This window comes from Kogia breviceps, chromosome 7 (genome assembly GCF_026419965.1).
Source record: "Kogia breviceps isolate mKogBre1 chromosome 7, mKogBre1 haplotype 1, whole genome shotgun sequence".
NCBI lineage: Eukaryota > Metazoa > Chordata > Mammalia > Artiodactyla > Physeteridae > Kogia > Kogia breviceps.
In genome coordinates this window covers 67,637,883-67,664,577 of record NC_081316.1, presented here as the reverse complement: position 1 = coordinate 67,664,577, position 26,695 = coordinate 67,637,883, and the positions used below count along the sequence as shown (strand labels likewise).

The 26,695-nt window shown below is 36.3% G+C and overlaps 1 protein-coding gene across 7 annotated transcripts in view; it reads left to right on the top strand.

The window, feature by feature from the left end:
- The window catches only part of GRIA4 (glutamate ionotropic receptor AMPA type subunit 4), a 526,465-nt gene that overhangs the window by 373,160 nt on the left and 126,610 nt on the right, over positions 1-26,695 (top strand). For all 7 annotated transcript variants that reach the window (XM_067038559.1, XM_067038560.1, XM_059068908.2 and 4 more), the window contains exon 6: positions 11,719-11,772. In XM_067038559.1, the coding sequence (XP_066894660.1) occupies positions 11,719-11,772 (54 nt within the window). The remainder of the gene's footprint in view (positions 1-11,718; positions 11,773-26,695) is intronic.

Genomic DNA, 26,695 nt, shown 5'->3' with positions numbered 1-26,695 from the left:
CAAAGATACTTCTAAACAGCTGTTTGTTTCCTAAAAATCAAACAAGAAAAAGTAATTAAATGAATCAATTAGTCACTTTCTGTAAGTATTTTATTCTTGTAAAGATGGACTCCTTTGAAAGAGAATGATCAATGTAACTTGTATAATCTTTCCTAACCCATTATTTAGAACTCTAAACAGACAGTTGATCATTATTCTTTGTCTAGTTGCATCCTCTGTGTCTTTCAAGAAGGTAAAAAGAATGGAGATGCAGATTTTCTACTCCTACATTTTTCTGTCTCTATGAAAGTCTATAATTAATTATTGCAACCAACTCCTCACCCTAAGCATTGTTTTCTCTTAATGACTTTGCCAAACACACTGTATGAAGGTAATGCTATTTTTCTTTTTCTATCTTTCTTTTTTTTTTTTTTTTTGCTATTATATTTTCTTAATGGTTTATTTTATTTATTTATTTTAACATCTTTATTGGGGTATAATTGCTTTACAATAGTGTGTTCGTTTCTGCTTTATAACAAAATGAATCAGCTATACGTATCTTTCACCTCAAGCTGTTTATTTCCCCTCTTTATAAAAGAATAACATCAGAAATTCAGAGACATAATATTTGGTCTGTATGCAAAATTAACTCACTCAGACTTCATTTTTTTTATGTGATAGTCTTCACTTTCGTTGTGATGATGAAAGTTATGAAAAACCATACTCATGACATTGTCAGTTTTACACAGTCTTTAAACAAAACAAAACAAAACAAAACTTTAGACAAATGATCTTCTAGGTGTAGGACACTTTACTACAGAGTATAAATTAGGGATTTTTTCACAAAGAAATTTCCATCTAGTGGTGGATGCTTGGCAGAGGGATCAAAATCTGACCTTACACCATGGCCACACTAGGTTAGGGTGGTGAGTGTTTAAAGGCAATAAGACCTTTGCAACAGTTTGTCTAGAACATTTGTTTTTTCCCAGCCGGGATCTGGCTCAGCAAAAATGGTATTCTGTCTAGCATAACCAGCCAGGTAAATAAATTTTCAGATCTCTGGCCCTTGAGTTCTCAGTTTCCAGAATATTGATACATATCAAACTGTGCAAAGCCTTTTCTGCCAGGATTTATGTCTCTTTCAGTTCTTTGTGGTTTTGTTAAATCCTCACCTCTTGAAAATGTATTACATAAGCTCTAGTTTATTATAGTTCTTTCTAGCAATCTAGAACCAAGAGTGGTTTCTTCAGGGAGACTAGTGCAGAATTTCCATTGGTTCCATATCTTTTTAACATTTACAAGTGTTTATACTTTAAAATGAATTTAAAATAAATCAGAGGTGATTGACTACAGCCATACAGAAAATGCAAGCTGAGAAAGAAGAGGCAGGAGGAGTAAGGGGGTTAAAGAGAGTGCATAAAAGGCTTAAATAGCCACACCAGAGAAAAGTTATAGTGAATCAGCAAGAGATAAATAATGGATTGCCAAGTGGCAACAATCCTTGCTGAGATCAAATAGCAGGAATCTCTAGTAAGATTCAACGATAGAGTATGCAGTTTCCCAAATATGTACCAACCATCCTTGATAATTATCTTTGCAAAAGCTGTAACTGAGCTTTCCAGAGAATAAGAGGGCTCCAGCCTGCTCAGCCCATGCTAAATCACTCAGGTTTGCATTAGCCAATAGCATGAGTAATTAAACTGCTTATTTACCAAACTTTCTTTATACTGCAATCTATTTATTGCTTGTCCTCATCTTTATGGTGAGATTGTCAAGGGGATTTCAGTTTTAGCTAAATTATGGACTACATAAATCTGGCAATATAAAACATGTAGAAATACTATGTAAAACATTACAAATGCATAGCTGAGCTTCGAAGAAAGTAAAGAATATCTTCAGGGACCAAGAATGCAAGATGACTGTGCTGAAGGAAGTTTTCAGATTGGGTAGCCTGACTGGGGATTTAATGCTCACTCAAGAACAGGAACTTTGTGCTCAGTCAAGGAAATAAGTTAGATATTAGATCCCACATAAAGCCAGACTATTGAAAGGAAACATCTCAATAAAGAGGAAGAGTAGAAAAAAATCTACTTTTAAGTGTTTTCTGTCTTGGCCTGGGCTTAGTGTAGGGTAAGAGATATCTTCAGTGAGAATTTGTCATCACAGCCTTCGTTAGGCAGATTGTAGTTTGAATTTATACCACACCCTGTGATCTGGGAATCTGGAAACTGGAAAATTATCATAAAGGTGGCCCTAAGGCCAGTGATACTAACATTGTAGTATCTGTTAGAAGCAAATAGAAAATATGTTTGAATGGATATGTTATAGGATATTGGCTGAGAATTGCCCAGAATTGTTGAAGTACAATACTTATAGTCAGGAAGCACAAAAATGCTGAACAAAGTAAACAAAAATTAAAAAGTAAAAATCCAAACTCATTGTAATGAAACTGCAGAATCTTTAATACAAAGAAAAGGTCTTAGATGTAATTGAAAAGAAAAGATTAGATGAACAGAAACTCCATTTCACCAAAAGCTGTGTATGCACAACTCTGTTTTTCAACACAATTCATATGTTCTGGATTTAAAATAAAAGGGTTGAGGAGTCAAGATGGCAGAGGAGTAGCAGGATGTAGAGTTCAACTTTCCCCACAAATGCAGTAAGAATACATCTACAAATGGAACAATTCTCACAGACAATCTGCTGAACACTAACAGAGGAACTTGGACACCTAAAAAGACAAGAAAAATCACTTCATAACCAGGTAAGATGAAAGAAAGAAGAAGGGAAAAAGGAGAGGAGAGGAAGTGGGACAGGACCCACATCTCTAGGGGGAAGCTGAAGGAGAGAACAGGTTCCTGCATCTGGGGAAGCCCTCTCACCAGCAGGGATATTAGCTGGGACAGAAGGGGAGTTTGGGGAGCTCAGAGGAGAGTGCAGCAACCAGTCTGTGACAGGCAGGACAGAGTGAGATCTACACAGAGGGTCCAAGTCACAGCTCTGCATATCCCAGCTTGAGACATGTGTCTGCCAGTGCAGACAGGGCCTGGGTGCTGGAACGTGGGGTTTGGATAGCAGAACCGGGGAGAAGACTGCTGTTGGCTGTGAGGAGACAGCCTGAGGAGATGGGAAAGAGGAGCTCCACAGCCAGGAATGCTCCTGGAGGAGCCCAGACCTCCATAGAAGTGAAGCACCATTGTTGAGTGATTCACAAAGACAGGAGTTCTCTCCCCATGCTCCAGCCCCTGCCTCCCCAGCACACTAGGAAGGGATCCTGCTGGGACTGGCTCTCTCACACCTGCAGCCACTGGCCACACCTCATGCCTCATCCCTGCTGTGGCCATCTCTCTTACGCCTTTGGAATCCTGCTTCCCCAGGCAGAGGTGGAGCTGAAACCAGGGGCACTGCAATTAAGGAAGAAGAACTAAAATCTCTCCTCACAGATGCACAAACCACAGAATTACACCACCATGACTGGCTTTGTAAACTCAGTGACTGCAGAATATCAGATTGGTCAATGAGTGCTCCAGCAGCCAAGACAGGTCTAGCTTTAGCAGCTGCGGACTTTGTGAGCACGTACACAGGTGATGGGCCAGGCCAGAGGCTGAGCTGCCCCCATAGAACCCACAGTAGGTCCAGATCTATGATTACTGCAATCCTGGGAGCTGACTTCAGTGGATCTATGTTGGTGGCCTGTTGAAAACAATGCCTGAGAGACACCGGGCCCAATAGCCAGGATACCCACAGCTAAGGTGGGGCCAAGAGCAGTGCCAACAACAGAATAACTTGTGAACTCACACAACGGGTGAAAGGTGACACAATGGAGCATGCTCACAGGTGAACTGCTCCAGAGAGGAAGAGTCAATGGCTTCTTTCCCAGTGGGAGTGCTCTAATCTCACCTATCTCACGCTGTAGATCAGAAACAGCAATGAGACAAATCTGGGGACCTCCATTCAAACAACTGGGAAGCAGACCCTGCCCTTGACAGGCATTGACAACTACAGAGTAAAGGGGAGACCCTGCTTACTATCCAGGGCAAGCCTGGTCATCACAAAACCACTCAAACACCCTATCAAGGAGATAATGACCAACATACTCTGAGGAAAGAGGTGGCAGACATCAATACTAAAAACAGTACACACACACACACACACAAAATTAAACCTAAGGAGGTTATATAGGGATGTTCCCATATAAAAATAACCCTCCAAGGTAGTCTGAGCATCTGGCATCAGGAGGAAGAACCCCCAGATCATTTAACCTTGAAGGTCAGAAGGGCTTGAGGACAGTAGATTGACAGGGCTGGGGGAAACAGATACTCCACTCTTGGAGGGTGCACACAGGGTCTCACATGCACTGGGACTGAGCACAAAGCAGTACCTCCATAGGAACCTGGGTTATACCTACCTAGGGGTCTTGGAGGGTCTCCTGGGAGGGTGGGGGTTGGCTGTAGTTCACCATGAGGCAAGGACACTGGTATCAGAGGTTCCAGAGAATATTAATCTGTGTGAGATCTCCAAGAGGTCCTCATTTGGCACCAAGACCTGACCCCACCCAAAAACCTGAAGGCTCCAGTGCTGGAATACCTCAGGCCAAACAACCAACAAGACAGGAAAACAGCCCCATCCATCAGCAGACAGGCTGGCTAAAGTCATACTAAGCTGACAGACACCCCAAAATATACCACTTGACACGGCCCTGTCCACCAAAGGGACAAGACCCAACTCCACCCACCAGAGGGAAGACATCAGTCCCCCCTTATCAGGAAACCTGCACAAACCCCAGTACCAAATTCACAAACCAGGGGACAGACACCAGAAGCAAGAGGAACTAACACCCTGCAGCCTGCAGAAAGGAGACTACAAACACAGGAAGGCAGATAAAATGAAATGACACATAAATATGTTGCAGATGAAGTGGCAAGATAAAAACCTACAAGGAAAACTAAATGAAGAGGAGATAGGCAATCTACCAGAAAAATAATTCAGAGTAATTATGGTAAAGATGACCCAAGATCTTGGAAAAAGAAAAGAAGCACAGATTGAGAAGATACAAGAAATGATTAACCAAAAAAAAAAAAAAAAAAAAAAAATAGAAGACTTAAGAAACAGACAAACAGAAATGAACAACACAACAACCAAAAGGAAAAATACAATAAAGGAATCAATAGCAGAATAACTGAGGCAGAAAATGAATAAATGAGATGGAAGACAGAGTGGTGGAAATCACTGCTGTGGAACAAAATAAAGAAAAAAGAATTAAAAGAAATGAGGACAGTCTCAGAGACCACTGGGACAACAGTAAACACACAAACATTTGCATTTTATGGTTCCCAGAAAAAGGAGAGAAAGAGAAAGGGCCTGAAAAAATATTTGAAGAGATTATAGTCCAAAACTTCCCTAACATGGGAAAGGAAATAGTCACCCAACTCAAGGAAGCACAGAAAGTCCCATACAGGATAAACTCAAGGAGGAACATGCCAAGACATATATTAATCAAACTAAAAAAAAAATAATAAATACAAAGAAAAAATATTAAAAGCAACAAGGGAAAAGCAAGAAATTACATACAAGAGAATTCCCATAACGTTATCAGATGATTTTCCAGCAGAAACTCTGCAGGCCAGAAGGGAGTAGCATGATATATTTAAAGTGATGAAAGGCAAAAACCAACAACCAAGAATACTCTACCCAGCAAGGTGCTCATTCAGATATGACATAGAAATCAACAGCTTTACAGATAAGCAAAAGCTAAGAGAATTCAGCAGCACCAGAACAGCTTTACAACAAATCCTAAAGGAACCTCTCTATTCAGGGAGAAAAAAGAGACCACAATGAGAAACAAGAAAATTACAAATGGGGAAGCACACTGGTAAAGGAAAATGTACAGTAAAAGTAGGAAATCATCCATACACAAATATGATATTAAAACAAGCAACCATAAGAAGAGGAGGGTACAAATACAGGAAATGGGAATGCATTTGAAATTAAGAGACCAGCAACCTAAAACAACCTTGTGTGTGTGTGTATATATATATACTGCTGTATCAAAACCAAACAGGAAATGGAAACAAAAAAAGTACAATAGGTACACATAAAAAAAGGAAACAGCAACCCAAACACAGCAATTATGATGGTGATCAAACCACAAGAGAAGAGAACAAAAGAGGCATGGAAGGGACAAAAACAAACCCAAACAATGAAGAAAATGACAGTAGGAACATATATATTGATAATTACCCTAAATGTTAATGTATTAAGTGCTTCAACCAAAATACATAGATTGGCTGAATGCATACAAAAATGAGACCCATAGGAACCTGCTGTATGGCACAGGGAGCTCAGCTTGGTGATGACCTACATAGGTGGGATGGGGGGTGGGAAGGAGATCCAAGAGTGAGGGAATATATGTATACATATAGCTGATTCACAATGTTGTACAGCAGAAACTAACACAACATTGTAAAGCAATTACACTCCAATTAAAAAAAAAAACACAAATCCATACATATGCTGTCTACAAGAGACCTACTTCAGACCTAGGGATGTATACAGACTGAAACTGAGAGGTTGGAGAAAGGTATTCCATGCACATGGAAATCAAAAGAAAGCTGGAGTAGCAATACTCATATCAGATAAAATAGACTTAAAGACTGTTACACACCATTATAAAGCAATTATACTCCAATAAAGATGTTAAAAAAAGGACTGTTACAAGAGACAAGGAAGGAAACTACATATTGATCAAGTGATCAATACAAGAAGATATAACAGTTGTAAATATATATGCACCCAACATAGGAGGACCTCAATATATAAGGCAAATGCTAACAGCCACAAAAGGAGAAATTGACAGAAACACAATAATAAGGGGGGACTTTAATACACCACTTTAATCAGTGAACAGATCATCCAGACAGAAAATCAATAAGGAAACAAAAGTCGTAAATGACACATTAGACCAGATAGACTTTGATATTTATAGAACACTCCATCAGAAAGCAGCAAAATACGCTTTCTTCTCAACTGCGCATGGAACATTCTCATAGATAGATCACATCTTGCATCTCAAATCAAGCCTTGGTAAGTTTAAGAAAATTGAAATAATATCAAGCATATTTTCTGACAACCCTATGAGATTAGAAATCAATTACAGGAAAAAATGTAAAAAACACAAACATATGGAAGCTAAATAATATGTTAATAAACAACCAGTGGATCACTGAAGAAATCAAAGGTGAAAAAAAAAATACCTAGGGACACGGCAATCCGAAATCTATGTGATGCAGCAAAAGAAGTTCTAAGATGGAAGGTTATACCACTAGAATCTTGCCTCAGAAAAATCTCAAATAAACAACCTAACTTTACACCTAAAGCAACTAGAGCAAGAAGAACAAACAAAACCCAGAGTCAGTAGGAAGAAAGAAATCATAAAGATCAGAACAGAAATAAATGAAATAGAAATGAAGAAAACAATAGCAAAGATCAATGAATCTAAAAGTTGGTTCTTTGAGAAGATAAACAAAATTGATAAACCTTAGCCAGACTCATCAGGAAAAAAAGGGAAAGGACTCAAATCAAGAAAAGTAGAAATGAGAAAGGAGAAGTTACAACTGACACTGCAGAAATACAAAGTATAAGAGACTACTACAAGCAACTCTATGCGAATAAAATAGACAACCTGGAAGAAATGGACAAATTCTTTGAAAGATATAACCTATCAAGACTGAACTAGGAAGAATAGAAAATATGAACAAACAAATCACAAGTAATGAAATTGAAACTGTGATTAAAAATCTTCCAACAAACAAAAGTCCAGGACCAAATGGCTTCAAAGGTGAATTATACAAAGGGTTTAAAAAAGAGTTAACACCTGTCCTCTTAAACTCTTCCAAAAAATTGCAGAGAGAGGAACAGTCCCAAGCTCATTCTACAAGACCACCATCACCCTGATACAAAAACCAGATGAAGATATCACAAAAATAGAAAGTTGCAGGCCAATATCACTGATTAATATAGACACAAAACTCCTCAACAAAATACTATCAAACAGAATCCACAACACATTAAAAGGATCATACACTGTGATCAAGTGGAATTTATCCCAGGGAGACAAGGGTTTCTTCAATACATGCAAATCAATCAATGTGATAAACCATATTAACAAACTGAAGAATAAAAACCATATGATCGGGGCTTCCCTGGTGTCGCAGTGGTTGAGGGTCCGCCTGCCGATGCAGGGGACGCGGGTTCGTGCCCTGGTCTGGGAAGATCCCACATGCCGCGGAGCGGCTGGGCCTGTGAGCCATGGCCACTGAGCCTGCGCATCCGGAGCCTGTGCTCTGCAATGGGAGAGGCCACAACAGTGAGAGGCCCACGTACAACAACAACAACAACAACAAAAAAAAAAAAAAAAAAAGAACACCATATGATCATCTCAATAGACGCAACAAAAGCTTTTGACAAAATTCAACACCCATTTATGATAAAATCTCCCCAGAAAGTGGGCATAGAGGGAGCTTACCTAACATAATAAAGGCTATATACAAAAAACCCACAGCCAACATCATTCTCAATGGTGAGAAACTGAAAGCATTTCCTCTAAGATCAGGAACAGTACAAGGGTGCCCACTCTCACCACTATTATTCAACATAGTTTTGGAAGTTTTAGCCATGGCAACCAGAGAAGAAAAAGTAAAGAAAAGTAAAAGAAAACAGTAAAATCACTGTTTGCAGATGACCTGATACTGTACATAGAAAACCCTAAACATGCCACCAGAAGACTACTAGAACTCATCAGTGAATTTGGTAAAGTTGCAGGATATAAAATTAATATGCAGAAATCTCTTGCATTCCTATACACTAACAATGAAAGATAAGAATCAGAAATTAAGGAAACAATCCTATTTATCCTTGAATCAAAGAGAATAAAATACTTAGGTATAAACCCACCTAAGGAGGGAAAAGACCTATACTTAGAAAACAATAAGATAATGATGAATGAAATCAAAGATGACACAAGCAGATCAGATGGAGAGATATACCATGTTCTTGGATTGGAAGAATTATTATTATCAAAGTGACTATACTACCAAAAGCAATCTACAGATTCAATGCAATCCCTATCAAGTTACCAATGGCATTTTTCACAGAACTAGAACAAAAAATTTTATAATTTGTATGGAAACACAAAAGACCCTGAATAGTCAAAGCTATATTTAGAAAGAAAAACAGAGCTAGTGGAATCAGACTCCCAGACTTCAGACTATGCTACAAAGCTACAGTAATCAAGACAGTATGGTACTGGTCCAAAAGCAGAAATATAGATCAATGGAACAGTATAGAAAGTCCAGAGATTAAACCCACACACTTATGATCAACTAATCTATGACAAAGGAAGCAAGAATATACAATGGAGAAAAGACAGTCTCTTCAATAACTGGTACTAGGAAAACTGGACAGCCACATGTAAAAGAATGAAATTAGAACACTCCCTAACACCATACAAAAAAATCAACTCAAAACAGATTAAAGGCCTAATTGTAAGCCTGGATACTATAAAACTCTTGCAGGAAAACATAGACAGAACACTCTCTGACATAAATCACAACAAGATCTTTTTGATCCACCTTTTATAGTAATAAAAATAAAAACAAAAATAAACAAATAGGACCTAATTAAACTTAAATCTTTTGCACAGCAAAAGAAACCATAAACAAAATGAAAATTCAACCCACAAAATGGGAGAAAATATTTGCAAATGAAGCAATTGACAGGGGATTAAACTCCAAAATATACAAACAGCTCATGCAACTCAATATCAAAAAAATGAACAACCCAATCAAAAAACTAATTTAGGGTTACTTGGGGGGAAAAGGGGAGAGGGACAAATTGGGAGATTGGGAATGACATATACACACTACTATATATAAAATAGATAACTAGTATGGGCTTACTGTATAGCACAGGGAATTATTCTCAGTACTCTGTAATGACCTATATGGGAAAAGAATCTAAGAATGAGTGGATACATGTATATGTATAACTTATTCCCTTTGCTGTACAGCAGAAACTAACACAACATTTTAAATCAACTATACTCCAATTAAAAAAAAATGGATTGGACCCCTTGGGAAAAATAGATTGGTAGGAGGGGAAGAGCAGATGGGCATATAAAACAGAGGGGAGTTAACATGAGGCCAACTTGGTTCTGGTTAAAAACTAACCAAGGACTGGAGTAGAACGTAAACAGTGACAGTTAGTGCATCTCTTGGCCTCCAGATGTTTTCCTTTTCAGCTATAAATAAGATAGGTTGTTTCTGGTGCTGGGCAGCTTGCAAGGTGTCAATATTGCACAAATTAACCCCAACCTCTCAGGAATAAAATTTGCACCTTCCTGAAAGTGTGGTTATGGGACATAAATAAGAATGGAAATGAGAAGGCTATAATAGCTCCCTAGTTCACAAATATTGTTTGGAATAAGCTGGTACTTACTAACAGTAATTCTCACAGTGAATATTTCTGACTGAAGTTCTATTGAAACATTTCTGGGATTATCTAAACATTTCATTAAATTGAATTGTTTTATTAATTAAACATGTAATACTTATATGGCAACTTTTAAAATACTGGATATCGCCAATGCTTTAATTGTGCAAAGCTGTGCAAGCTTCAGAAAAAAGCTGCTTCTGCTATCTTGAAAAAAATAATAATAAAATAAAATGGTTTTCCTGTGTTTCATACACAAGTCACTAGTTTACAAAGAAATATTTTAGAAGATATTAAAATACTAAAAACAATTCAATTTATTCTTTAATGAAAAAAGTATATGAAAATCTTATGTTGTGCTGTTACCTTTGAGGACACCAATGAGGCTACAAAGCTGCTCATTAGTAACTGTCATTAGAGTTTCTCTAATTAAAGAAATTTTCAGTTTCACAAAGTAAGAATTTTAATTTCTAGTACAGAAATAAAGTTGTACTTTTTAAAATATCTGATTACTTTTTTCTAAAATTTCTTAGCTTCTAATTTTCTAAACATTCCTAAAAAACATTCATAGAAAAAAATTAATGTAGTAGAAGGAAAAGTCTCTTGATGTTGTTTTGTCCTTATTTTTTTTATCATAATAAAATATTGCTATATCTATAGGCAGGTGAGAATTACCTAAGTATTCTGTGGTATCAGAGATATCTAAAAACAGAGATTTTGCCTAGAAAAATCTTACCTGCTTTTCAGGACAATGATCCAATCTACTCATAGAAAATGATTCTCATCAGTTGAGGCACCTAACAGTCTATCATGAATTCTTATAAATCATCAATAAATTAAGTACATCTAAATTCTTTTAACCAAAATAATTTTCTTTCTTATGTTAAAGTATTCTTTTTTAGAAATATATGTAAACTATTGGTTTGTCTCATAACATTGTCATTCTCTTTGAGGGGATTATAGCATAGTAGTTTTCTGAACAAGATATAATGAAATGATTGGTCATTTATACAGTGGGATTGAAATTACAAGGTTTTTTTTGTTTTTATTTTTACTTCAACCACTTAATTTTTAGTGTGGCTTATGAATTTCTTCTAATTAGGATAAATCACTTTCATAAGAAAAATGATATCATTTTCTCAACATGTTTCCACATGACATTATGCTAGAATAGTTAAAATTCTATTTTTAAAAATATGATCATTCAGTAAAGTTAAATTGGTTTTCTCATATTTCCTTATATCTTCACAGATTGTGAGTGTTGGAAAGCATGTTAAAGGCTACCATTATATCATTGCAAACTTGGTAAGAACTCTTTATCTTCTATTTTTCATAAGAATTGCTCAGACATTCAAGATTATGTTAACTGTGCCTTGAAATAGTGCTCGATTATTAAACTATATTACTTACTAAGCTTTTTATAACACATAGGATAGTACTCTTATGTGTCCACAAAAAAATTAATGGTCAATCTAAGAAAGAAACAGAAAATTTTATTTAGGCCTACCTGAGGGTTATAACCTGCTAGATAGTCTTTCAGAAAGCTCTGAGGATTGTTCTGCCCATTAGAGGTCAAAGCAACGAGATTTTCTGCACAATTTAGAGGTCAAAACATAAGTTTTTGAGATAAAGGGTTATGAATCAAAGTAACATATTGACAGTTTACATAGTCCAAAAAGGCAATAGTGGGTCATTGTGACCCCTTACAGGATTGAGAAAGGAATCTTATCTCCTAATCTCCTAAGTAGTTACCTTGCTGGTGCCAGGAGGAAATTGCTTCCTTTTTTCTTTTTCTTTCTTTTTTTTTTTATGAGTAGGCATTCCTGGGTCTTCTAAGAGGATCTAGCTAATGTATTAATGTATAATGCAGATGCACAATGCACACTAAAGGGGAGGAGGTGGTAGCTCAAATGGTGGAAAAATTTTGTTAAATTTTTCTTGTCTTTCCTTAAAAACAATTGTATTTCATTAATCACAGTGATCATTATATATCTAATTCAATATATTTTGGTGCAGATAAGCTTGATATCTGCCATAGTGACCTTTAAAGCTAATTATAATGTTTGTTTTACTATGATATTACTTGGAAAATTAGGTAATGGCCTTTTGTCTGTGTGAATGATAAATGTGCTACTCTATGAATGAAGACTGCCAATATTTAGGGGTATTACAAGAATGATTAAAACTAATGACCCATGTTTTTAATTTTATGAAAAACAAGCTTGAAATGGCTATTTAAGAAAGTCTTTTGTTGGGAGTAATCCAAATTATTTTAATAGTGTCAACTTTTCACATATATAGAGATGTTTATTGTACAAGATACAGGCATTAGTATAAAATTCTTAAAGGTGTAAGTCAAGTCCTTTAAGATTTCTTGGCAAGGCTCAAGTATTTCTTGTTAACTTTGCAAGTGTGGGGGAAAATTGACCATGCAGAGGGCCATTCTCCTTGATTTATCAGAGTACCCTGATAAAAAGGGCAGTATCAGATCTGCCGTAAGGGATTGATCTCAAAAGTGGTTTATCCTAGAGAAGTTAAGAATGTGTTCTCCTTTTTCTCTTTTCCCACCACATATTTCTTTGGTGAGGATCTTGTGCTCAAAGCAGGGAAAGAACAAAAGGCTGCAAAACAGGTTCATATTCATCCGCTCTTTTCATGTGGCAAGTGGGCCATCACACTTTGAGACAGGAATTTTAAGTTTTTAATGAACTAGGTTTCACTATGGAGTTGAGATATTAAAATGCAGCAGTAAACTGTAAAGTTTTGTTGTATTGTGTTTCTTGAATAAAGTATAATTTTGTTACTTAATATTATCATGAAAATACTGAGAAAATTTTACTTGTTTTTTCCATTGCTTTTAGTAGGCAGGCCTGTAGTCTGGATGTTTTAACTTATTTTATAAAAATATAAATCTTAAAGCAAATATATCCTGATATTAATAACCATAAGAGAAAAAGAGAGACATTTATTGATGTGACTTATAATTCCACAATGACATTATACAAGGAGACTTTAGCAAATAGTAGGTTTTAATACCATCTATTCTTTCCAAACAATGGAATTCAGAAGGAAAAAATAAAGACAATATTTGGGCTTTCCTGGTGGCGCAGTGGTTGAGAGTCCGCCTGCCGATGCAGGGGACACGGGTTCATGCCCAGGTCTGGGAGGATCCCACATGCCGCGAAGCGGCTGGGCCCGTGAGCCATGGCCACTAAGCCTGTGCATCCGGAGCCTGTGCTCTGCAACAGGAGGGACCACAACAGTGAGAGGCCCACGTACCACAAAAAAAAAAAAAAAAAAAAAAAAGACAATATGTTACAGATTATCATGCCAGAACAGAATTGCTGATATTGACAAACCAATACAAAATTAAAAGAATTAGTAGTTATAATACCCTAATGGGTATAACAGAGTGTATTAAATAGCTCTAGTAGATGGCATCACATTCAAGTTATCTATATAATGGCTAAGTAACAACATATGAAGTAGAAAAGACTGATTTAGTTGGAGGGATTACAATGGAGACAAGGGAAGCTCCTGAACACCCTTCCTCCCACAGACACACATACAGACCAATTCCTGTGAGAAAAATCCAGAAACTAGCTGAGTGACTCCTACACATGGGGCAGCTGAGAAAACACCCACGCAGACATGGGTTGGAAAGGGTGAGGCACACTCTTTCCATAAACCCTACTCCCAGCATAGTGCCATACAGTCGGAAGGGAATCCCCAACTCTCAGCTTCTATATGAAGAACAAAGGATTTGGACCACACGTTTAGCACCTCAGTTTTTAAGGCTGCCACTGAAGAGAAAACCCCTCAAAAACACCTAGGTCCAAAAGCCAGTGGAGCATACATCCACATGACCACAGTTGTGTGAAACTAAAAATTAATTACAAGAAAAAAACTGGAAAATCTACAAATATGTGGAGATTAGCCAAATGCTCCTGACAACCATTGGGTCAAAGAAGAAATCGAGAGTGAAATAAAAAAGTACCTTGAGACAAATGCAATTGGAAATGGAAACATACCATATCAGAACATATGGAATACACCTAAAGCAGTTCTAAAAGGGAAGTTTATAGAAATAGATGCCAACATTAAATAAAAATAGAGAAATCAAATAAAGAACTTTATACCTCAAGGAACTAGAAAAATGAGAACAAAGTAAGCTCAAATTTAGGTGAAGGAAGGAAATAACAAAGATCAAAGTGGAGATAAATGAAATAGAGACTAAAAAGATGATATAAAATATCAATGAAGGTAGTTTTTGGAAAAGATAAACAAAATGACTAATCTTTAACTAGACAAAGAAAAAGAAAATTTTTAAAAATCATAAAGGTAAGAAGATTAATTGCAACTAATACCACACAAATACTAAAGATCATAAGAAACTACTATGAACAATAATACCCACAAATTATATACCCTAGAAGAAATGAATAAATACCTAGAAACATAAAGCATATCAAGCATGAATTATAATTAAAAGGAAAATCTGAACTAACCAATAACAAGAGAGGAGTTTGAATCAGTAACCAAGTCACCCCCCCACAAAAGAGTCTAGGACCCTATGGCTTCATGGATAATTTCTACCAAACCTTTAAACAAGAATAATTACCAAAACTTTTAAAATTATTCCAATAAATAGAAGCAGAGAGAACACTTCCAAATTTATTGTCAAGGCCAACATTACACTGATACCAAAGCCAGACAATGACACTACAAACAAATAAATTTCAGACTGATTGTTGAACATAGATGCAAAAATCCTCTACAAAATATTAAGAAACCAAATTAAACAGTACTTTAAAAGGACTGAATGAAGATCATATCAAGATCAAGAACGATTTGCCCAGAGATGCAAGGATGGTTTGATATTGGCGAATTGACCAATGTGATGCACCACATTATGAAAAGAATAAAAATCATATGATCATCTCAATAGAGGCAGAAAAAGCTTTTGACATAATTCATACCATTTCATGATAAAAAAAACTCAAGAACCTGAGTATAGAAGGAACATACTGCACTATAAAGAAGGCCATATATGACAAGCCCACATCTAACATCATACCTAATGTTGAAAAGCTGAAATCTTTTCATTTAAGATGAGAATGTCTTCTCTCACCACTATTCTTCTTTTTTTATTTTTATATTTAATTTATTTATTTTCAAATTTTATTTTATTTTTTTATACAACAGGTTCTTATTAGTTATCCATTTTATACATATTAGTGTATATATGTCAATCCCAATCTCCCAATTCATCACAGCACAACCACCACCCACCCCCGGCACTTCCCCCATTGATGTTCATACAGTTGTTCTCTGCATCTGTGTCTCAATTTCTGCCCTGCAAACTGGTTCATCTGTACCATTTTTCTAGGTTCCACATATATACGTTAATATATGATATTTGTTTTTCTCTTTCTGACTCACTTCACTCTGTATGACAGTCTCTAGATCCATCCACATCTCTACAAATGACCCAGTTTCATTCCTTTTTCTGGCTGAGTAATATTCCACTGTATATATGTACCATATCTTCTTTACTCATTCATCTGTCAATGTGCATTTAGGTTGCTTCCATGTCCTGACTATTGTAAATAGTGCTGCAATGAACATTAGAGTATGTATGTCTTTTTGAATTATGGTTTTCTCTGGGTATATGCCCAGTAGTGGGATTGCTGGGTCATATAGTAATTCTACTTTTAGGTTTTTGGGTTTTTTGGGTTTATTTATTTATTTATTTATTTATTTAACATCTTTATTGGAGTATAACTCTTTTACAATGGTGTGTTAGTTTCTGCTTTACAACAAAGTGAATCAGTTATACATATACATATGTTCTCATATCTCTTCCCTCTTGCGTCACCCTCCCTCCCACCCTGCCTATCCCACCCCTCTAGGTGGTCACAAAGCACAGAGTTGATCTCCCTGTACTATGCAGCAGCTTCCCACTAGCTATCTAATTTACATTTGGTAGGGGAAGGGTAAGCAGTAACAAAGTGAGAGAGTGGCATGGACATATATACTTTTAGGTTTTTTAAGGAACCTCCATATGGTTCTCCATAGTGGCTGTAACAATTTACATTCCCACCAACAGTGCAATGGGGTTCCCTTTTCTCCACACCCTCTCCAGAACTTGAAATTTGTAGATTTTCTGATGATGCCCATTCTAACCAGTGTGAGGTGATACCTCAGTGTACTTTTGATTTGCATTACTATAATAATTAGTGATGTTTAGCAGCTTTTCATGTGCTTCCTGGCCATCTATGTGTCTTCTTTGGAGAAATGTCTATTTAGATCTTCTGCCCGTTTTTGGATTGGGTTGTTTATTTTTTTAATATTGAGCTGCATGAGCTGTTTATATATTTTAGAGATTAATCCTTTGTCAGTTGATTCATTTGCAAACATTTCTCCCATTCTGAGGGCTGTCTTTTCATCTTGTTTGTACTTTCCTTTGCTTTGCAAAAGCTTTTAAGTTTCATTAGGTCCCATTTGTTCATTTTTGTTTTCATTTCCATTACTCTAGGAAATGGATCAAATAATATTTTGCTGTGATTTATGTCAGAGTGTTCTCCCTAAGTTTTCCTCTAAGAGTCTTATAGTGTCTTGTCTTACATTTAGGTATCTAATCCATTTTGAGTTTATTTTTGTGTATGGTTTTAGGGAGTATGCTAATTTCATTCTTTTATATGTAGCTGTCCAGTTTTCCCAGCACCACTTATTGAAGAGACTGTCTTTTCTCCATTGTATATCCTTACCTATTTTGTCATAGATTAGTTGACCACAGGTTTGTGGGTTTATCTCTGGGCTTTCTATCCTATTCCATTGAGCTATATTTCTGTTTTCATGCCAGTACCATACTGTCTTGATTACTGTAGCTTTGTAGTATAGTCTGAAGTCAGGGAGTCTGATTCCTCCAGCTCCGTTTTTGTCTGTCAAGACTACTTTGGCTATTCGGGGTCCTTTGTGTCTCCATACACATTTTAAGATTTTTTGTTCTAGTTCTGTAAAAAATGCCATTGGTAATTTCATAAGGATTGCATTGAATCTGTAGATTGCTTTGGGTAGTATAGTCATTTTCACAGTGTTGATTCTTCCAATCCAAGAACATGATATATATCTCCATCTGTGTGTATCATCTTTAATTTGTTTCATCCATGTCTTATAGTTTTCTGCATACAGGTCTTTTGTCTCCCTAGCTAGGTTTATTCTTAGGTATTTTATTCTTTTTGTTGCAGTGGTAAATGGGAGTGTTTCCTTAATTTTTCTTTCAGATTTTTCATCATTAGTGTATAGGAATGCAAGAGATTTCTGTGCATTAATTTTGTATCCTGCAACATTACCAAATTCATTGATTAGCTCTAGTAACTTTCTGGTGGCATCTTTAGGATTCTCTATGTATAGTATCATGTAATCTGAAAAAAGTGACAGTTCTACTTCTTCTATTCCAATTTGTATTCCTTTCAATTCTTTTTCTTCTCTGATTGCCATGGCTTGGACTTCCAGAACTATGTTGAATAATAGTGGTGAGAGTGGACATCCTTGTCTTGTTCCTGATCTTAGAGGAAATGCTTTCATTTTTTTCACCATTGAGAATGATGTTTGCTGTGGGTTTGTCATGTATGGCCCTTATTATGTTGAGGTAGGTTCCCCCTGTGCCCACTTTCTGGAGAGTTTTTATCATAAATGGGTGTTAAATTTTGTCAAAACCCTTTTCTGCATCTATTGAGATGATCATATTGTTTTTCTTCTTCAATTTGTTAATATGGTGTATCACATTGATTGATTTGCATATATTGAAGAATCCTTGCACTCCCACTTGATCATGGTGTATGATCTTTTTAATGTGTTGTTGGATTCTGTTTGCTAGCATTTGTTGAGGATGTTTGCATCTATATTCATCAGTGATATTGGTGTGTAATTTTCTTTTTTTTGTAGTATTTTGTCTGGTTTTGGTATCATGTTGATGGTGACCTCATAGAATGAGTTTGGGAGTGTTCCTCCCTCTGCAAATTTTTGGGAGACTTTGAGAAGGATGGGTGTTAGCTCTTCTCTAAACATTTGATAGAATTCACCCGTGAAGCCATCTCGTCCTGGACTTTTGTTTGTTGGAAGATATTTAATGACAGTTTCAATTTCATTACTTGTGATTGCTCATAATTGTTCATATTTTCTGTTCCTCACTGGTTCAGTCTTGGAAGCTTATTCCTTTCTAAGAATGTGTCCATTTCTTCCAGGTTGACCATTTTTTTGGCATTCAGTTGCTTGTAGTAGTCTCTGAGGATGCTTTGTATTTCTGCAGTGTCTGTTGTAACTTCTCCTTTTTCCTTTCTAATCTTATTGTTTTCAGTCCTCTCTCTCTTTTTCTTGCAGTCTGACTAATGATTTATCAATTTTGTTTTTCTTCTCAAAATACCAGTTTTTAGTTTTATTTATCTTTGCTATTGTTTTCTTTGTTTCTATTTCATTTATTTGGGCTCTGATTTTATGATTTCTTTCCTTCTACTAACTTTGGGTTCTGTTTTTTCTTCTTTTTCTACTTCCTTTCAGTGTATGGTTAGATTGTTTATTTGAGTTGTTTGTTGTTTCTTGAAGTAGGATTGTATTGCTATAAACTTCCCTCTGAGAACTGCTTTTGCTGCACCCAATAGTTTGTGGATTGTCATGTTTTCATTGTCATTTGTCTCTAGGTATGTTTTGGTTTCTTCTTTAATTTCCTCAGTGCTCTCTTGGTTATTTAGTAATGTATTCTTTAGCTTCCATTTGTTTGTGTTTTTCACTTGTTTTTCCCTGTAAGTGATTTCTAACCTCACAGCATTGTTGTCAGAAAAGATGCTTGATATGATTTCGATTTTCTTAAATTTACTGAGACTTGATTTGTGACCTAAGATGTGATCTATCCTGGAGAATATTCTGTGTGCACTTGAGAAGAAAGTGTAATCTGCTGTTTTGGTATGGAATGTCCTATAAATATCAATTAAATCTCTCTGCTCTTTTGTGTCATTTAAAGCTTGTGTTTCCTTATTAATTTTCTGTTTGGATGATCTGTCCACTGGTGTTAGTGAGGCGTTAAAATTCCCCGCTATTATTGTGTCACTGTTGATTTCCTGTTTTATAGCTGTCAACAGTTGCCTTATGTATTGAGGTGCTCCTATGGTGAGTGGATATATGTTTACAATTGTTATATCTTCTTGTTGTATTGATCCCTTGATCATTATGTAGTGTCCTTCCTTGTCTCTTGTAACATTCTTTATTTTCAAGTCTATTTATTTCATATGAGTGTTACTACTCCAGCTTTCTTTTGATTTCCATTTGCATGGAATATCTTTTTCCATCCCCACACTTTCAATCTGTATGTGTCCTAGGTCTGAAGTGGGTTGCTTGTAGACAGCATATATCTGGGTCTTGTTTTTGTATCCATTCAGCAAGCCTGTGTCTTTTGGTTGGAGCTTTTAATCCATTCACGTTTAAGGTAATTATCTATATGTATGTTCCTATTACCATTTTCTTATTTATTTTCAGTTGTTTTTGTAGGTTCTTTTCTTCTCTTCTGCTTCCCACTTAGAGAAGTTCCTTTAGCATTCATTTTAGAGCTGGTTTGGTGGTGTTGAATTCTCTTAGCTTTTGCTTGTCTGTAAAGCTTTTGATTTCTCCATTAAATCTGAATGAGATCCTTGCTGGGTAGAGTAATCTTGGTTGTAGGTTCTTCCCTTTCATCACTTTAAATATGTCATGCCACTCCTTCCTAGTTTGTAGAGTTTCTCCTGAGAAATCAGTTGTTAGCCTTATGGGAGTTCCCCTTTATGTTATTTGTCATTTTTCCCTTGCTGCTTTTTTTTTTTTTTTTTTTTTTTTTTTTTGCGGTATGCGGGCCTCTCACTGTTGTGGCCTCTCCCGTTGCGGAGCACAGGCTCCGGACGCACAGGCTCAGCGGCCATGGCTCACGGGCTTAGTTGCTCCGCGGCATGTGGGATCTTCCCGGACCAGGGCACGAACCCGTGTCTCCTGCATCGGCAGGCGGATTCTCAACCACTGCGCCACCAGGGAAGCCCTTCCCTTGCTGCTTTTAATAATATTTCTTTGCCTTTAGTTTTTGCCAATTTGATTACTATGTGTCTCAGTGTGTTTCTCCTTGGGTTTATCCTGTGTGGGACTCTCTGTGTTTCCTGGACTTGGGTGGCTATTTCCTTCCCCAAGTTAGGGGAGTTTTCAACTATAATCTATTCAAATATTTTCTCTGGTCCTTTCTCTCTCTCTTCTTCTGGGACCCCATAATGTGAATGTTGTTGCATTTAATATTGTCCCAGAGGTCTCTTAGGCTGTCTTCATTTCTTTTCATTCTTTTTTCTTTATTCTGTTCCACAGCAGTGAATTCTGTCTTCCAGGTCACTTATCCATTCTTCTGCCTCATTTATTCTGCTACTGATTCCTTCTAGTATATTTTTCATTTCAGTTATTGTTTTGTTCATCTCTGTTTGTTTGTTCTTTAATTCTTCTAGGTGTTTGTTAGACATTTCTTGCATCTTCTCAACCTTTGCCTCTATTCTTTTTCTGAGGTCCTGGATCATCTTCACTGTCATTATTCTGAATTCTTTTTCTGGAATGTTGCCTATCTCCACTTCATTTAGTTGTTTTCCTGGGGTTTTACTTTGTTCCTTCATCTGGTACATAGCTCTCTGTCTTTTCTTCTTGTCTATTGTTCTGTGAATGTAGTTTTTGTTCCACAGGCTGCAGGATTGTAGTTCTTGTTTCTGCTGTCTGCCCTCTGGTGGATGAGGCTGTCTAAGAGCCTTGTGCAAGTTTCCTGATGGGAGGGACTTGTGGTGGGTAGAGCTGGCTATTGCTCGGTGGGCAGAGCTCAGTAAAACCTTAATCTGCTTGTCTGCTGATGGGTGGGTCTGTGTTCCCTCCCTGTTGGTTGTTTGACCTGAGGTGACCCAACAATGGAGCCTACCCAGGCTCTTTGGTGGGGCTTATGGTGGACTCCGGGAGGGCTCACACCAAGGAGTATTCCAGAATTTCTGCTGTCAGTGTCCCTGTCCCCACAGTGAGACCCAGCCACCCACTGCCTCGGCAGGAGACCCCCCAACACAAACAGGCAGGTCCAATTCAGTCTCCTATGGGGTCATTGCTCTTTACCCTGGTCCCGATACGCACACCAACCTGTATTTGTCCTCCAAAAGCAGAGTCTCTGTTTCCCTCAGTCTGGTCAAAGTCCTGCAATCAAATCCCACCAGCCTTCAAAATCTGACTGTCTAGGAATTCCTCTTCCCATTGCCAGACCCCCAATCTGGCAAGCCTGACGTGGGGCTCAGCACCTTCACTCCAGTGGGTAACTTCTGTGCTATAAATATTCTCCAGTTTGTGAGTCACCCACCCAGCAGTTATGGGATTCGATTTTATTGTGATTGTGCCCCTTCTACCATCTCACTCTGGCCTCCCATTTGTGTTTGGATGTCGGGTATCCTTTATGGTGTGTTCCAGTGTCCTCCTGTCAATGACTACTCAGCAGTTAATTTTGATTCTGGTGCTCTTGCAAGAGGGAGTGAGCACACATCCTTCTACTCTGCCATCTTGATTCAATCTCTCACCACGATTTTTCAATATAGTACTGAAGTCTTAGATAGAGTAATGAGCCAAAAGACAAATAAATAAAAGGATTCAAATTAGAAAGGAAGAACTAAAATTGTCTGTACATAGATGACATTATAGTTTTGATAGAAAAATTCACCAAAAAAGATTCCAACAAAAAATTTTAGAATAAATGACTTCAGTAAATTTGCAGGATATGAAATTAATATAGAAAACTCAGTTGTGTTTCTATACAATAACAACAAACTCTCAGAAATAAAAATTAAGAACAGCTGGATGCATTACATTTCCTGATTTCAAACTCTATTACAAAGCTACAGTAATCAAATCAATGTTGTATTGGAATAAATACAGACACATAGATAAATGGAACAGAATATAGAGCTCAGGAACAAACCCCAGCATATATGGTCACTTAACTTACAACAAAGGAGTGAAGAATGTACAATGAGGAAAGGTTAGTCTCTTCAATAAATAATGTTGGGAAAAGTGAATATTCACATACAAAGAATGAAAATGGACCTTTATACTATATAAAATGGATTATTGAAAATAAGATCTGAAACTGTAAAACTCCTAGAAGAAAAACTAGGGGGTAATCCCCTTGACATTGGTCCTGGCAATGAGTTTTTGGATCTGATACCTAAAGCGCAAGAAAAAAAAAAAAAAAAAAAAGAAAGAAAGAAAGAAAATGAAATAAGTGGCACTACATCAACTGAAAAAGCTTCTACACAGCAAAGGAAACCATCATCAAAATAAAATGACAATCCACTGAATGAGAGAAAATATTTGCAAATCACATATCAAATAAAGGGTTAATATTGAAAATATACTAGGAATTCCTACAACTGAATAGCAAAAAGCAAGTAATTTAAAAATGAACAAATGATCTAAGACATTTTTCCAAATAAGACAAATTATCAAAGTATAAGAAAAGATACTCAACATCATTAATCATCACAGAAATGCAAATCAAAACCCCAATGAGATACCACCTCAAATCTCAAACTTGTTAGGGTGGCTATTTTCTAAATGGATAAATATATATTATATATATATATATATATATATATATATATATATATATATAAAAACATGGTATAACATGGTCATTATAGTTATTAATATTATATTATTGAAATTTGCTAAGACAGTAGTACTTCTGTTCTCATCAAAAAAGAGGTGAAGTGTTGGGTGTGTTAATTAAATCAATGGTGGGTATCTTTCACAGTGTGTACACATATCAAATCATCAATTGTACAGTCTGAATATATTGCAATTTTATTTGTCATGTATCCCTCAATACAGTTGAAAAAATACTGATTTAATGAGAAGAGTAAGAACTGATTCCTAAAATAAAAATTCTTACTGGTTACTCAAGGCTACAAATAATCGAGAAAGTTTCAAATATTCTGTAGTCATAAAGTTGAAAATCAAAACAGAAAGTATGAAGTCCAATTCATATTTAACAAAAAGAGAAGAATGAAGCAAGGCAAACATCAATATGGGATGTTTAAAATTATATCATGAATTTACAAGCATATTATTTTTATAATTGAAGTATAGTTCATTTACAGTATTGTGTTAATTTCAGGTGTACAGCATAGTGATTTAGGTGTGGGGTTTTTTGCAGATTATATTCCATTATAGGTTATTATGAATTATTGAATGTAATTCCCTGTGCTATACAGTAAATACTTGTTGCTTATCTATTTTATATATAGTAGTTTTGTATCCATTAATCCCATACTCCTAATTTGTTTCTTTCCCGTCCCTCTACATTTTGGTAAACATAAGTTTCTTTTCTATGTCTGTGAGTCCATTTCTGTTCTTTATATAGATTCATTTGTATTCTTTTTTAGACTCCTCATATAGTATATGTCTTTTTGCTGTCTGACTTACTTCACTAAGCATAATATTCTCTAGGTCCATCCATGTTGCTGCAAATGGCATTATATCATTCTTTTTATGGCCAAGTAATATTCCATTGTGTGAATATATATATATATCCCATATATTTTAAGTCAGTTGTCTGTTGATGGACACGTGGGCTGTTTCCATGTCTTGACGATTGGAAATAGTGCTGCTATGAACATTGGTCTGCATTTATCTTCTTGAATTAGAGTTTTGGGGGTTTTTTTGTTTTTTTTTTTTCTGGATATGTGCCCTGGAGAGGGATTTCTCTATCTTATGGTTAGTCCTATTTTTAGTTTTTCAAGGAATATTTATTCTGTTTTCCATAGTGGCTGCACCAATTTACATTCCGACAAACAGTGTACAAGTTCTTTCCAGCAATTATTATTTGTAGATTTTTTGATGATAGCCTGATGTGAGATGATACCTCAATGAGATTTTGATTTGCATATTTCTAATAATTAGTGATGTTGAGCATGTTTTCATGTGCCTATTGGTCATCTGTATGTCTTCTTTAGAAAATGTCTATTTAGGTCTTCTGTCCATTTTTTGATTGGGTTGTTTATTTTTCAGATATTAAGCTGTATGAACTATGGGTATATTCTGCATATTAACCTCTTGTCAGTTGCATCATTTGAAACTATTTTCTGCCATTCCATAGGCTGTCTTTTCATTTTGTTTATGGTTTCCTTTGCTTCACAAAAGCTTTTAAGTTTGATTAGGTCCAATTTGTTTATCTTTGCTTTTATATGGTTTTCCTTTGGGAGACTGATCAAGGAAAATATTACTATGATTTATGTCAAAGACTGTTTTGCCTGTGTTCTCTTCTAGGAGTTTTTAGTGTCCTGTCTTACATTTAGGTCTTTAAACCATTTTGAGATTATTTTTGTATATGGTGTGAGAGAGTGTTCTAATTTCATTGAATTATATGTAGCTATTCAGTTTTCCCAACAGCACTTGATGAAGAGACTGTCTTTTCTCCATTGTATATTCTTCCCTTCTTTGTCATAGATTAATTGACAGTAGATGCATAGGTTTATTTCTGGGCTCTATATTCTGTTCCATTGATTTATTTGTCTGTTTTTGTGTCAATACCACACTCTTTGTTTACTGGAACTTTGCACTATAGTCTGAAGTGTGGAACGGTTGTACTTCCAGCTTTAATCATATTCCTCAGGATTGCTTTGGCAATTCTGGGTCTTTTTTGGTTCCATATAAACATCTTTATTGGAGTATAATTGCTTTACAATGTTGTGTTAATTTCAGCTGTATAACAAAGTTAATCAGCTATACGTGTACATATATCCCCATATACCCTCCCTGTTGTGCCTCCCTCCCACCATCCCTATCCCACCCCTCTAGGTGGTCACAAAGCAGTGAGTTGATCTCCCTGTGCTATGCAGCTTCTTCCCACTAGCAATTTTACATTTGGTAGTGTATATATGTCAATGTTACCATTTCACTTCGTCCCAGCTTACCCTTCCCCCTCCCTGTGTCCTCAAGTCCATTCTCTACATCTGTGTCTTTATTCCTGTCCTGCCCCTAGGTTCTTCAGAGCCTTTTTTAATATTCCATATATATGTGTTAAGGTACGGTATTTGTTTTTCTCTTTCTGACTTACGTCACTCTGTATGGCAGACTAGGTCCATCCACCTCACTACAAATAACTCAATTTCATTTCTTTTTATGGCTGAGTAATATTCCATTGTATATATGTGCCACAACTCTTTATCCATTCATCTGTTTATGGACATTTTGGTTACTTCCATGTCCTGGCTACTATAGTGCTGCAATGAACATTGTGGTGCATGTCTCTTTTAGAATTATGGTTTTCCCTGGGTATATGCCCAGTAGTGGGAACGCTGGGTCATATTGTAGTTCTATTTTTAGTTTTTTAAGGAAATTCCATACTGTTCTCTATAGTGGCTGTATCAATTTACATTCCCACCAACAGTGAAATATGGTTCCTTTTTCTCCACATCCATTCGAGCTTTTACCGTTTGTAGATTTTTTGATGATGGCCATTCTGAACTGGTGTGACATGAAACCTCATTGTGGCTTTGATTTGCACTTCTCTAATGACTACTGATGTTGAGCTTCCTTTCATATGTTTGTTGGCAATCTGTATATCTTCTTTGGAAATATCTATTTAGGTCTTCCCAGTATTTTTGGATTGGGTTATTTGTTTTCTTGATATTGAGCTGCATGAACTGCTGTGTATTTTGGAGATTACTACTTAGTCAGTTGCTTCATTTGCAAATATTTTCTACCATTCTGAGGGTTGTCTTTTCATCTTGTTTATGATTTCCATTGCTGTGCAAAAGCTTTTAAGTTTCACTAGGTCCCATTTGTTTATTTTTGTTTTTATTTCCGTTTCTCTAGGAGGTGAGTCAAAAAGGATCTTGCTATTTATGGCATAAAGTGTTTTGCCTATGTTTTCCTCTCAGTTTTATAGTGTCTAGCCTTACATTTAGGTCATTTATCCATGTTGAGTTTATTTTTGTATATGGTGTTAGGGAGTGTTCTAATTTCATTCTTTTACATATAGCTGTCCAGTTTTCCCAGCACCACTTATTGAAGATGCTGTCTTTTCTCTATTGTATGTTCTTGCCTTTTTGTCATAAATTAAGTGACCATATATATGTGGGTCTATCTCTGGGCTTTCTATCCTGTTCCATTGATCTATGTTTCTGTTTTTGTGCAACACCAT